We start from the raw sequence: 12,402 nt of genomic DNA, 5'->3' as shown, positions 1-12,402 counted from the left end.
GAGGTAGGAACGAATTCTGCAGAAACACTACAAGGAGGGAGAGAAGACCCATGGCTTGGCAACAGTAGAGTTTATTGGTGGCATGGTGACCTCCTCCAGCTATGGACAAGGGAACAAGAGAGAAGGACAGAGTCTGCACATTGACCCTCCTAGAGCAGATGGTGTGTGTGCGCATGAATAAGTCAAGGCTGTTCTCGAGGACTGGGCATCTCCCCACTCTCATGAAACTGGGATAAGATTAAAGCCTGGCACAAGCCCGTGCCCCTGTCCCAGTCTACGCCCCCAGGCCTGACACTGAGGCAAGAGTCCCAGGTCACTTCCAGGGCGGCTTTGGCTTGGGGGTGGCCACATACTTCCGGGGAGTAGCTGGTTCTGAGAGGCTGATGGAATGAGCCCTGGGGGTCACCAGTGGGCTCCTGAAGGTCACTGCAGCTGTCTGAGCCCAAGCCTGCCGCTGCCCCCTCTGGTGGGGGGGACTGGTGGCAAGGGAGTGCCCCCCAGGGGAGGCATTCAGGTGGGTGAGTGAGCGGGAACACCCCTTCTTGAGGGAGCCTGGGGAGTCCAACCCCCCCAAGGGCCTCTGCCAAATGTCTGACTTGCTCCTGCTCTTTGGCTCAGAGGAAGCCACAGGGTGAATGGCCCGCAGTGGGGTCTCCTTGGGACGGGGTGAGCGACTAGCCCAGGGTGCCGATGGTGGGCTCCAAAGGAGGGGCCGGAGCTTTGCAGCATCCTCCTTCTTCATCCATGGTGCCTCCCAGGTGGGTCCCTCCTCTCGTGAGCCAAAGAGAGTCTCATCACAGTAGGACGGTGTGCGACGGATGGGCCTGGTACAGGGAAGGATGGACAATGAACAGTGAGGGGGGCACAACGGGGGCATGGATCCCAACCCAGGCCTCTTCTACAACATGTCCTGTTGGATAAAGTCAGCAAGCAAGCGGCTACTGGAAATGGAGTCTGCATCCAGATCAGAGAGGAAGAGAGGTGGGATGCTCACTCCCAGCCTGGCACCCTGGCTAAGGATGGCGCCTTCTCATAGACTAGGGCCTTCTAACTCACGGTCCTGACCCCAAGAATCCCAGGATCCCAGATCTGGAGCCGGAGGGGACCCCAGGGTCCCCCACCAACTCCAACCGTCTCATTTTATAGATGAGCAAACGGAGGCTCGAGGAATTGGGGTCACAAAGGTAATGAGCCCATGAGATGTAGGGTCTGAACCAGGGCTCCAGAGCTGGCCACTCTCCCATTGTGGCTAAGGATGTCGTGAATGGCTCCCTGAATCACAACATCTTAGATGTGGAGGGTCAGCATAGCTACCTTTGGAGTCAGGAGTTCAAACGTGACCTCTGAAACTCACGGGCACATTCAACATTGCAGGGCCTCAGTTTCCTCATCTGTAAAATGGAGATGATCATAACACCTACCACAATCACTACTGAGCTACATGCCTGGCACTGGGCTAAGTGCTGCGCTGTTGTGGGTATCAAGTGGGACAGTGTCTGCCAAGAGCTTCTCAAGCCTTTCGTTTTTCATTGGGAGGCAATCAGAGCGAAGTGACTTGCCCAGGGTCACACAGCCAGTAATTGTCTGAGGTTGGATTTGAACTCGGATCCTTCTGACTCCACTGTACCCCCTAGCCGCCCCCTTCCCAAGCCTTAAAGCACCTTATTAGCAATTTTTATTTACCCTTCTGTATCTGTTAGATGGTTATCTGGGCTCAGCTGACATTCTTCCAGATCAGGGAAAGCTGAGAGAGACAAGCCCGCCTACTTCTGGGCACTTCTAGATTCTGGGAAACTCTTCCTTACAGTGGACACATTTCGTGGTCCTAATGATGTCCCCTGGAACTACACGCCACACAACATAAGCCAAGGGGCAGGTATTAAGCACCTGCTGTGTGCAAGTCACTGTGCTGAGCTCTGGGAATACCAAGAAAGGCAAAAACCAGTCCTTGCCCTCAAGGAGCTCACAGTCCAACGGGGGGAGAGCACAAGCAAATGGCTCTAAACAAGATACAATGGGAGAACGCTCTCCTCCACCTGACAGCCCTTGAGAAGGCGTAAAGAGCCGGATGTGCCTCTCAAAAATCAGCTTTGCTAAGAGTTCCACATTACCATGACACTTTTTAAAGCAGCGACAATCATAGCTAGTACTCATATAGCACCTACTAAGTGCCAGTGAAGCACTTTACAAAAATTTCACTGGGGGGGGGCAGCGAGGTGGTGCAGTGGATAGAGCCCTCACCCTGGAGTCAGGAGGACTCGAGTTCAAATCCAGACTCAAACACTTGACACTAGCTGTGTGACTCTAGGCAAGTCACTTAACCCCAACTGCCTCACCAAAACAAACAAACAAAAAAAAGATTTCACTGGGTCCTTACAACAATCCTGGGAGGTCAGTTTTATCCCTATTTTACAGATGAGGAAACTGAAGCAAACAGAGGTTAAGTGACTTGCCCAAGGTCACATAGCTAGCAAGTGTCTGAGGCTGGCCTTGAACTTAGGTCTTCCCGACTCTAGGCCCAGCACTCTATTCAATGCCGCCTCAGATATCTTCATCTAAGTCAACGATAAAAATGCTGAATAGGATAGGATGAGAATGGAGCCTGCAGGCTCACTGCTTGAGACCCCTCTCAGCTGGCTCTGGTTCATTAATCAGCAAGTTTTGAGGACCACTGTTTTTCAACAGCTTTAAATCTCTTGATTATTCAAGCAGTATTTCTGCCATCTGATGCACAAGATCAGCAAAGGTCTTGCTAAAAATCCACATCCATGCCTAAGCATTCCACAGTTCTAACAATATAATCCATCTTCTATATTCAGTGAGCTCCAGAGGCTCCCTGTGGACTTGAGGCTCAAACAGAAAATCCTTGGTTTGGTGTTAAAAGGCCTCCACATTGTGGCTCCTTCCTTCCCGAACCACTGCTACGGGCCTCTTGGCTATTCCTCCCCCAAGACCCTCATCTCCCGACTCTGGGTGTTTGCACCGGCTGTACCCAGTGCTCTCCCTCCTCATCTCTGCCTCTTGGCTTCCTTCAACCTCACCCTTTACCAGAGGCCTTTCCTGATCCCCCTTAATGCTGCTGCCTTTCCTTTGGGACCATCTCCAATTTATCCCGTCTATATCTTGTTTCTACATAGCTGTTTGTGTGTTGTATCCCCCATTAGACTGTGAGTTCTTTGAGGGCAGGGACTGTCTTGTCTTTCTTTGTATCATTTAGCACAATACCCCAGCATGTTTTTGTCGTTTTGTTATTTTCAGTTGTGTCTGACTCTTTGGGTTTTCTTGGCAGAGATACTGGAGTGGTTCGCCACTTCCTTCTCCAGCTCATTTGAGGCAAACAGGGATAAGTGACTTGTCCAGGGTCACACAGCTAATAAGTATCTGAGGCTACATTTGAACTCAGGTCTTCTTAACTCCAGGTCTGGGATTCCATCCACTGCACACCACAGTAGGCACTTAATAAATGCTTATTGATTTGACTCAACTATTAAACTTGTTCTGTTCCCTTGGGCAAGTCATTTCCCTTGTCTGGCTCTCTTATTTTCTCTATGTGCAAAATGAAGGGGTTGGATTCAATGACCTCTAAGATCCCTTCCTGTTGGACACTGAGGTTCTGCCTGTTCCCAATCCTGATGTTACCTGTATTTATTTTTCCTCCTGGGAGTTTGGGGAGGGGTACTGCTGCTGCTTTTGGATGGGTCCAAATCCTGGTTCCATTTTGCACTCTCAGAATTAGGGGTCAACGGCACGGCCTTCCCAGATCTGGCCTTCTCTAAAGCCCAAGGAGGGTCAAACTCTGGTGGCGCTGGCCGGGCCCCTGCAGGCCTGCCAAACAGTGTCTCATCCACGAAAGATGTGCTGGACTTGACCCGGTAGCCACCTCGGCCTTTGTGCTGCAGCTGGAGGGCCTGAATTCCATTGATGGTGAGCTCTACTGAGGTCTTCAGCATGAACCTGAAATCACAAGGCGGCCCCAGGGAGTCCACAAGAGGCCCTCTGGGCTCTAATTCTCCCTTCTACTGCGCCTCTGACCAAGTCCCCTTCTCTGTGCCCCGTGCCAAATAGGATCTAATAAATACCCTGTAAGCCAAGGGTAGCACACACCACCTCCCTTCCCCGTCTGTGAAGCTGGTGGGGTCTAAGCCCCTGCAGGCAGCACCTGCCTCCCCGCCAGCTCACTGAGCTGCCCGGAGAGATAGACAGAAAAGGCCTGTTGCTACATGAGCTGCCCGGAGAGATAGACAGAAAAGGCCTGTTGCTACATGCTAGCACACAAGGAAACAAAGAAACAATCCACGACAGCACAAGCAGGTCCTCAGGATCTAGCACTTTGTGAGGACCCCGGGGGCTGCGTTCCTGCTCAGACAACGCATGGCGTGGAGAGGTGGGGAAGTGGAGGAGGGGGGGGCCTCGGGGACCTGAGCCTCAGGCATCTCAGGGGCTTCCTCTTCCCCCAAAGGCATCTGTAAAAAATGCAACCCAGAAGACCCCCTTCCCTCCCCCAACATCCCTTCTTCTTCAGTCCGAATCTTTTTGAAAAAGTCTGCAAGTTTCCGTGGCAGGGTTCAGGCGGCCTCCCCAGCTGCCCGTTTTCCTTCCTTAGATCCGGCCCCTCCCCCAGGCGTGCACTTCTCTGCAGGGATGCGCATAGCGAAACCCCCGGCCCCAGCCCATAGCACCCCTCCCCCCGTTCCGCCCCCAGCCGGGGCGCTTACCTGGGGGAGGAAGGCACCTTCTGGCCTTGCGGTCCCAGGATGCCCACTGACATTGGGCTCGGATAGCGCCCCAAACAGCCCCGGCCATCCTGGTAGCAAAGAGCGCCGAGGACTCGACCATTCTCTCGAGCGCGGCGGGGGAGACCAGGGCCCGCCTCGTCCTCCCCGCTGCCCTCGCTGCTCGGATCCCGGGCCAGTAGGCGAGGAAGAAGGCTCCAGACCTGCCCCGACAGGGGGACGGCCTCGGGACCCCGCACGGCCGGCGGCAGGAGACGCGGACGGTGCAGCAGCGCTTCCCTCGCCTCTTGGTACAGACCGGCACGCCCCGGACGCACGCCAGCGCCCGCCGCCGCAGCCTGGTGGTGCCGCGCGCCCGCTTGCGGGGCACGTCAGTCATGCACATGGTCAAGGCCAAGGGCTGGCGGCGCGGCCGTACGCACGGCTTGCACCGAGGCCTCCACCAGGCTCGCGGCGGCGACATGACCGATGGGGACTTCGAGATCCAGCCCGAAGGCAGCGGGGACGCCCGGGCCCGGAAGGTGAGGAGCCCGGGGGGAGGGGGAGGGAACGCGGGACCTGGGGACCTGCCCCGGTCGGGAGTGGAGGGGCCGCACCGCCCGCTGAAGCCCCAGTGCGCCCTGCCGGGCCTGGCTAGGAGCTCCGGGCCGGTTCGCTTCCTCTCAGGAACCTCATTGGCCGCTTCCCGATGACGAGGCGGGATCATTGTCCCCTCCAGCCAATCAAAAGCAGCCGCTCGGATCCGCCTGGTCCCCTTTGCGGGGGGGGGGGCAGTAACTGGCATCGTCTGCTGCCAGGCGGAAGTGGGGGGTAGATCTGCTGCTGGACACAATCCCTAGCCCCCTGGGGTGACCTCCGAGAGCTGGAGCATTTCACTAGCTCGTTTATGGAGGGGTGGGGGGACTGGACCTGTGGTTTCATTGATAGGATGGGGACTTCCATGGGAGCAAACTCCCTCTACCAATGTAAGCTTAGCCACCTTCTCTACCGCTTAACCTTGGGAGGCAGCTTCCCAGAGACTACGTGGTTTTCATCCTCATGCTTGGAATTCTTCCTCTTCTCACTTCTACCCCCAAGCCTCCCCCACTTCCTTCAGGTCCCAGCTAAGACACTCATTCCAGATGCCCCTTATTTTTTGCTGCCTTCCCTCTGACATCATCTCCAGTCGACCCTTGCTTGCATGTTGTCTCCTTGAGAGCAGGGGCTGTCTTTTGCCTCTTTTTGTGTCCCCAGCCCTTAGCTTAGTACCTAGCACACAGTAGGTGTTTAATAAATGTTTATTAAGTGTCAAGGCAGAACTTGAACCCAGGTCCTCTGGGGAAGCACTCACATAGCACTAAGAGTTTACAAAGTGTTTCCACTACAACCTTGTTAGGTAGGCTTTGGCTGGCATTTTAAGTTTTACTTATTTCATCCTAAATGTGTAGAGCCCTGGATCTTTAGTCAGAAAGACTTGAGTTCAAATGTGATGTCAGATGCCTACTAGCAGTGTGACCCTGGGCAAATCACTTTACCTCTGTCTGCCTTAGTTTCCTCATCTGTAAAATGAGGATAATAATAGCATCTGCCTTTCAAGATTGTAGTGAAAATGAAATGAATTTATAACCATAATCCTTTTGTAAACCACAAATGTCAACTGCTTGTGTTTCTATCCTCCCAGCATCTCTGAAAGGTGGGTTGGGCAGGAATACTGCCTTCAGCACTTCTTAAACTGTGGGTCTGGTCTAGACAGATGAGGAAACTGAGTCTCAGAAAATTTAAGTGGCTTGCCCATGGGATGGATGGATAGTAGCAGAGCTGAGACCAGAATCCAGGTCTTTTGACTTAAATCAAGGGCCCTTTCCATCATCTTGTGGTTACTGCTCCTCTTTAGAGACATATGGTCCAGTTGGTGACCTCCAAGAGTTTTAAAGTCAGCTTGGAGAGACCCTCAGTCACCCTCCTGGGAGCAAATGCTAGGTGCTGAATGGGTGAGACGACATAAATTGCTCCAGGGGTACAGAGATGGATTGTGGCTGAATTGAGCCTTTAAGGACAGATAGAATTTTGATGGGGGGGGGGCCGAGTGTCCTTCCAGGTGAGGAAGTGAGAATTTAATTCATCAGACATTTATTAAGAGTTTACTCTGAACCCTGGAGTCTGGGGATAGAAACCCCAAAGTGAGACAGTCCCTGTCATTAAGAAGTTTACATTCAGTCAATTAGCAAGCATTTTTTTAAGCCTCTACTATATGCCAGGCACTAGAAATACAAAGATGAAGAATTTAATCCCCTTTCCACAAAGAGCTTACATTTTAATGGATGAAACAACAAATGTACTCATATAGATATATGTCTGCCTGCATGCATGTGTGTGTATAAGTGTATAAGCTAGGGATAGAGACATTGGTACAGGAACTTCCAGGTGAGGAAACTCCTTCCCCAGGTTACCCCACCATTATGAGTCAGAAGTAGGATTTGAACCCAGATCCTCCTGGGTGTGTACACAAAAGAACTATAAATATCTAAGGTAGTTAGGGAGGGAGGGAAGGAAGGAGGAAGTCACTAATTCTTGGTGGGGTGGGAGTAGGGGTGGAATCAGGATTCTGTCATGGATTGTTGTGGGGTTAGTGAAGACACCAGTTTGACAAGAGCAGAGGGTTTCCTGGAAAGGACTAGAAGACAAGGTTGGGAGGATACAATGACTTGCCCATGGTAGTAACCCAATAAATACTGATTTGGGAGCCTTGAATGCTGAGCTCGGAGTTTGTCCTTTATCCTGTAGGCAGTGGAGGGCCCCAGAAGGCTTTTGAGCTGGGTGGACCTCCATGAAAGAAGTGCCTTAGAGAGATGAATGGGTCTGATAGCTTGTGCAGTGACCTTGGAGGGGTAGAGACCGCTGTGTGCCCACGCCTGGTTCTTCCCCCACTCCCCCAGCTCTTCCACTTTCTAGCCAGCCAGGGCTGTTCCCTGCCCATGCCCCCCTGTGATATCCATGGCACATACGTATCTTTGAGTGGTCCCTAGGTGACCCTGTCTCTTGCTCTCCATGACAGCCGGGTCCTAGTAAGCCCCTGCCTGCCTTCCCGGCTTCGGAGGCTGCCTCAGATGTTGAGCCTGACACCCAGGAAATGGTTCGTGCCCAAAACAAGAAGAAGAAAAAGTCTGGAGGCTTCCAGTCCATGGGTGAGTTTGCCGTGGGGCCGCAGGGAGGGAGCCCTGGTGGTAGCCCAAAGCCGGAGGCCCTGGGTGGGCTGTGGGCGGCAGGGCTGGGGCCCAGGAGTTCATCAGAGATGCTAACAGGTGTGTGTTGAGCGCCTCTGCTGGCCCTGGTGGCATGCAGAGAAGCTGAGGATGATCCTTACCCTCCAGGAGCTCCCACTCGAGCTGAGTTGGCAGGACTCAACGCATGCCACTATTGGGGACCAATGAAGATTCAGTTTGTTTAGTGCGGGTGTTGTATGTAGTGAGTAAAAGGGGAGAGGTCAGTGGGTGTCAGTGATGAGGGAGGGCTTGGGGTGGGGGTGGAGATATGGGAGCCTCGAAGAACCAGGAGGGCCGCCCAGGACAAGGGGAACACACAGGCAGAGCACACAGTTGGAACAGCTCATGTGAGAGACTGCAGGTGTGAGAATGAGCATGAATGTGTGTGAGCATTGTGTGACCATGTACGAGTGTGTGTGATCGTGTGTATATATGAGTGAACATGTGTGTGCGTGCATGTCACTGAGTGATTGTGTGTGTGTGGATGTGAGCATGTGTCTATGAGCAGTTGTGGGTGGGTGTGGAAGAGTGTGTCTGAGAGAAGGAACATGTGAGTGGGTGTGAACACGTGTATCTGTGTGAGTGTGAGCCTGTGTGGGTGTACAAAGTGTGGGGCTAGGGTCTGGATCTGTGATTTTGCTGGTGACCTTGGCCCCTAGAAGGGCCCCGAGCGTTTGAGCGACTCAGTGAAGATGACCTGGCCAGTGTGCATCGTGGGCAGGATTTGAGCCAGGGCTGCCCAACTCTGAGGCCAGCTCCCGATCCACTATGCCTGCTATCGCCTAGGTAACCAAATGAACACCAGCATGGATAGCGCAGTATGAAACAATAGGGTGAACCGTGGTCTTACCCCCGATAGAGGGGAGGGACCAGGGAGTGAGTGAGGTTCCTGCCTTAGTTCTGGGATCTGATGAGCTTTGGTGTCTCCTGTAGGCTTGAGCTACCCTGTCTTCAAAGGCATCATGAAGAAGGGCTACAAGGTGCCCACGCCCATCCAGAGGAAGGTGAGGACACGCGGGCTCTTTCCCCCCTTCAATCCCTTCTTCAGACTGCCCTCCCCCATGTCACAGCCCCTGGCCCAGCTTGTCTCTGTTTTTAGAAGGAAATAAGGGATTCTTTGGGCTCGACTCCCTTTAAAATGGGAAGAGGAATGGGACTGGACCCTTGCCGTCATTGATCTAGGGAACCTCCCCAGTGAGGACACTCTGTCTGCCGACGCAGGCCAGAGCTGCCCAGAGCCTGGAGAGGTGAAATTGGATCAGAGACAGGGCTGGAACCCAGGGCTTCCTGATTTCACGACCAGCTCTCTATCTGCTACCCTCACTGCTTTCCTTTAAAACAACCTATTCAGTTGACATCTTCTTTTCATTTACTTTAGATGCCTTTTATATCTGTCCTTTTACCTTCCTGTCCTCAAAACAGCTCTTTGGAGGAAGCTGGGCTTACTATACAATTTTTGCCAAGGGGAAAACCAAGGCCAGACCTGCCCAGTGTCCAGCATCAAGTCAGTAGCACGGCCAGGACCAGAACCCAGCTCTTTGGACTCTACCTGGATTTGTGCTTTTATTGCTAGAGGGAGTCCCCGGTGAAGAGCTCCCTCCCCCAGTGCAAATCGGCACCTGCTCTGAACCATTCAGCCTTAAAGAGTTGCCTGGCACACTGGACAGCTAAGTGACTTGTCCAGGGTCACACAGACAGTCTGATTTGAATGCAGCTCTTCCTGACTCTGAGGCCAGCTCTCTATGTACTACACCAGGGGCCCCTGAGGCCACAAGTGGCCCGGGTTGGGAAGAATTGGATGCCCCTGCCCTACCCCACGAGACCTCTGTCGATGCCTGTTCCTGGGCCTTTTTACTCTCCCTCAGTACTGCCCGGTGACCTTGTGTCTTCTCTTCCTCCCCCATCAGCTGTCTGCTGGGAAGGACACCAGTCTTCAGTCTGAAGACTGAATGAGGGTCGGGCCAGACTGGAGCACAGATAAAGCCCCTCTTTACCAGCCCCGGCCTTAGAACCAAGGCGTGATCAAAAGAATAAGAATTCTCATTTCCGGTTCTCTTCTCGCTGCCACCTTCCTCCCCCCCGTGTGAACCTGTGATTTTTAGCATAGGGGACAAAACTCTCTGTCAAGGCCTCTTAGCAGCTGCGCTCTATCGTGCTAAGAGATGCCCCGGGCACTGAGGGGTCAGAGATCGTCCATTTTTCATAGTCAGTTGGTGTCAGAGGCGACACCTGAAGCTGCAGGGTTGGTTCTCTCTCCAGGCAGTCAGTCAGCATTTCCCAAGTGCCTCCTTGGCCCTCTGTTACGTCACAGTGTCTGTGGAGTGGGTGGTACAGATCCACCCACTGCTTTCTTCCCTGCTGGCCTGTAGAACATCGGGGAGATGTTCTATTATCCCATCTGTCAAATGGGCATAAAGTGTGCCTCTCGCAGGCTTGTTGATAACGTGTGAGGCCTCAGGGGCTCTAGACACAGGTGCTGAGATGACAAGCCTTAGCCAGCGTTCCCCCCATAGAACCGCTCCGATCCAGGGCTCACAGCATCACAGGCTGGAGAGGGGGAAGGGCCCTCAGTGGCCAGCTGGTCCAGCCACATGTGGGTGGAGTCACCATGGGGCCGTCCAGCCCTTGCTTGAACGGGGACTCACTCCTCGAGCAGCCTGTGTTTTCCCACTGCCTCTCTGTCTCTCATCCCCACTTCAGCCCTATTCCAAGGCTGGCCCTAGGGGGAGGAAGGTAGTGGGAACAAAGGTGGTGTCTTATTCTCTGCCTCCAACCCCGTGCGTTCCCTCCTCAGACCATCCCGGTGATTCTGGACGGCAAGGATGTGGTGGCCATGGCCCGAACGGGCAGTGGAAAGACAGCCTGCTTCCTCATCCCCATGTTTGAGAAACTCAAGGCCCACAGTGCCCAGACGGGTGCCCGTGCCCTCATCCTGTCACCCACCCGGGAGCTGGCCCTGCAGACGATGAAGTTCACCAAGGAGGTGAGCAGGGGCTTGGCGGGCAGGCGGGGGGGGGGTTGGGTTCTTCACCTTTTGTGTGTCCTGGACCCCTTGGGCAGTCGGGTGAGGTCTGTGGACCTTTGCTCAGACTCATGGTTTTAAGTGCTTGTATGGTAAAATGAACGTGGGGTTTATTGGAATGCAGATTTCTTTTAGAATTCTTTACATAAAGTAAAAACTGTCTGTATGGTGAAGCACAATTATGAACCTGAAAAAAAGAAATTTGTGGGCCCTGGATTAAGGTCTTGTGGGGGGTCAGGGTGGGGAGGGCTATGAGGGGGGCTCATAGAAGGAGGAGCCTGGAGGGTGGAGAAGGGCAGGCCTGGCTTTCCTTCTGAGCTCTGGCCTCACCTTCTGTCTCCTCTGCTCCGCAGCTGGGCAAGTTCACCGGCCTGAAGACGGCCCTGATCCTTGGGGGGAGACAAGTAAGACCTTCTTCGGACGTCCCTGCCCTTTTCCCCTCCCCCGGCCCGCAGCGGTGATTCTGAAGGCAGCAGCGCCTTCCGATGACATGGGGGGTTTCCTTTCCCAGGACCTGGCTACTCTCCTTTGTTTACGCGCCTCCTTTGCTTCCAAATCCAGCCCTGCGTCCTTGTCACTGGGAGCCGCAGCTCTGCAAAGCTCAGCCCTTCAAGGAGGCTGACTCGCTGGCTAGCGTCCTACCCTGCAGACCCCCACGTTGGGGGCTTTTTGTTGTCTGAGAGGCAGCGTGGCTTAGTGGATAAAGCGCTGGATTCGGAGTCAGCAAGGCTGGTCTTCAAACTCTGTCTCTGCCGTGTAACTTGCTGTGTGACCCTGGGTGAAGCGCTCAGCAGGTCTGAGCCTCAGGCAGGACATTAACAGACGGGCTGTAGAAGGGGCTCACACCTCTGTGAAATCACAGGCCCTTGATTTGATATGTTTGTATTTTCACATCCACAATCTCCGCCTGATCCTCAGAGTACATTTGTGAGGCCACCGCAGTGTAATCCCCATTCTTACAGATGGGGAAACTGAGTCATCCTCCCCCAAGGTCACACAGTGAGTCAGGACCAATAGCTCCATTGCTTGAAAGTAATCAGCAGAGCCAGACCATTCTGGGGTGTCTTGTTTCTGGGCTCATGCTTTCTTCCTCCTGTGCCTTGTTGCACCTCAGAACCCCGGGTTCTTTTGGTTACATCCGGCTATCTCCCCACTAACCCAAAGCCCCCGTCCTTCAGAATGCCTCTTTTGCTGCCTTATGCCTTATTTTTAGTTTCTGACGCTGTCACACCTGCCTTCGCTCTTCCTTCTCTGGCTCCCAAGAACATCAGAGCTGTCCCCTTCCTTGGGGCACCGTCAGCCCTGAGTTTCGGTTTGGGTGGATTGTCTCAGTGATGCTGTCTTCAGAAGGCTAGCACCAAGTTCTCCTTGGCGGAACTCCCTAGAGCAGGGGGAAGCAGGGTGC

The 12,402-nt window shown here is 53.7% G+C and overlaps 2 protein-coding genes across 2 annotated transcripts in view; one reads left to right on the top strand and one right to left on the bottom strand.

Annotated features, from left to right (window-relative positions):
• Window positions 1-55: 55 nt before the first annotated feature.
• RITA1 (RBPJ interacting and tubulin associated 1) lies at window positions 56-4,865 on the bottom strand. The gene is made up of 3 exons (XM_020978098.2): window positions 4,716-4,865; window positions 3,640-3,954; window positions 56-824 (listed from the first exon to the last, which is right to left on the bottom strand). The coding sequence occupies exons 1-3, from the start codon at window positions 4,766-4,768 to the stop codon at window positions 314-316; spliced, it is 879 nt and encodes a 292-aa protein (XP_020833757.1). The 5' UTR covers window positions 4,769-4,865; the 3' UTR covers window positions 56-313.
• The window catches only part of DDX54 (DEAD-box helicase 54), a 27,228-nt gene continuing 19,669 nt past the window's right edge, over window positions 4,844-12,402 (top strand). Inside the window, exons 1-5 of the mRNA XM_020978099.2 lie at window positions 4,844-5,254; window positions 7,768-7,897; window positions 8,909-8,979; window positions 10,770-10,958; window positions 11,351-11,396. Coding sequence (XP_020833758.1) covers window positions 5,111-5,254; window positions 7,768-7,897; window positions 8,909-8,979; window positions 10,770-10,958; window positions 11,351-11,396 — 580 coding nt within the window. The 5' untranslated portion in view covers window positions 4,844-5,110. The remainder of the gene's footprint in view (window positions 5,255-7,767; window positions 7,898-8,908; window positions 8,980-10,769; window positions 10,959-11,350; window positions 11,397-12,402) is intronic.

This window comes from Phascolarctos cinereus, unplaced genomic scaffold (assembly GCF_003287225.1).
Source record: "Phascolarctos cinereus isolate Bilbo 61053 unplaced genomic scaffold, phaCin_HiC Scaffold_4;HRSCAF=312, whole genome shotgun sequence".
Classification (NCBI taxonomy): Eukaryota; Metazoa; Chordata; class Mammalia; order Diprotodontia; family Phascolarctidae; genus Phascolarctos; species Phascolarctos cinereus.
The sequence above is the reverse complement of the archived record's forward strand: the minus strand, read 5'-3'. Positions and strand labels throughout refer to the sequence as shown.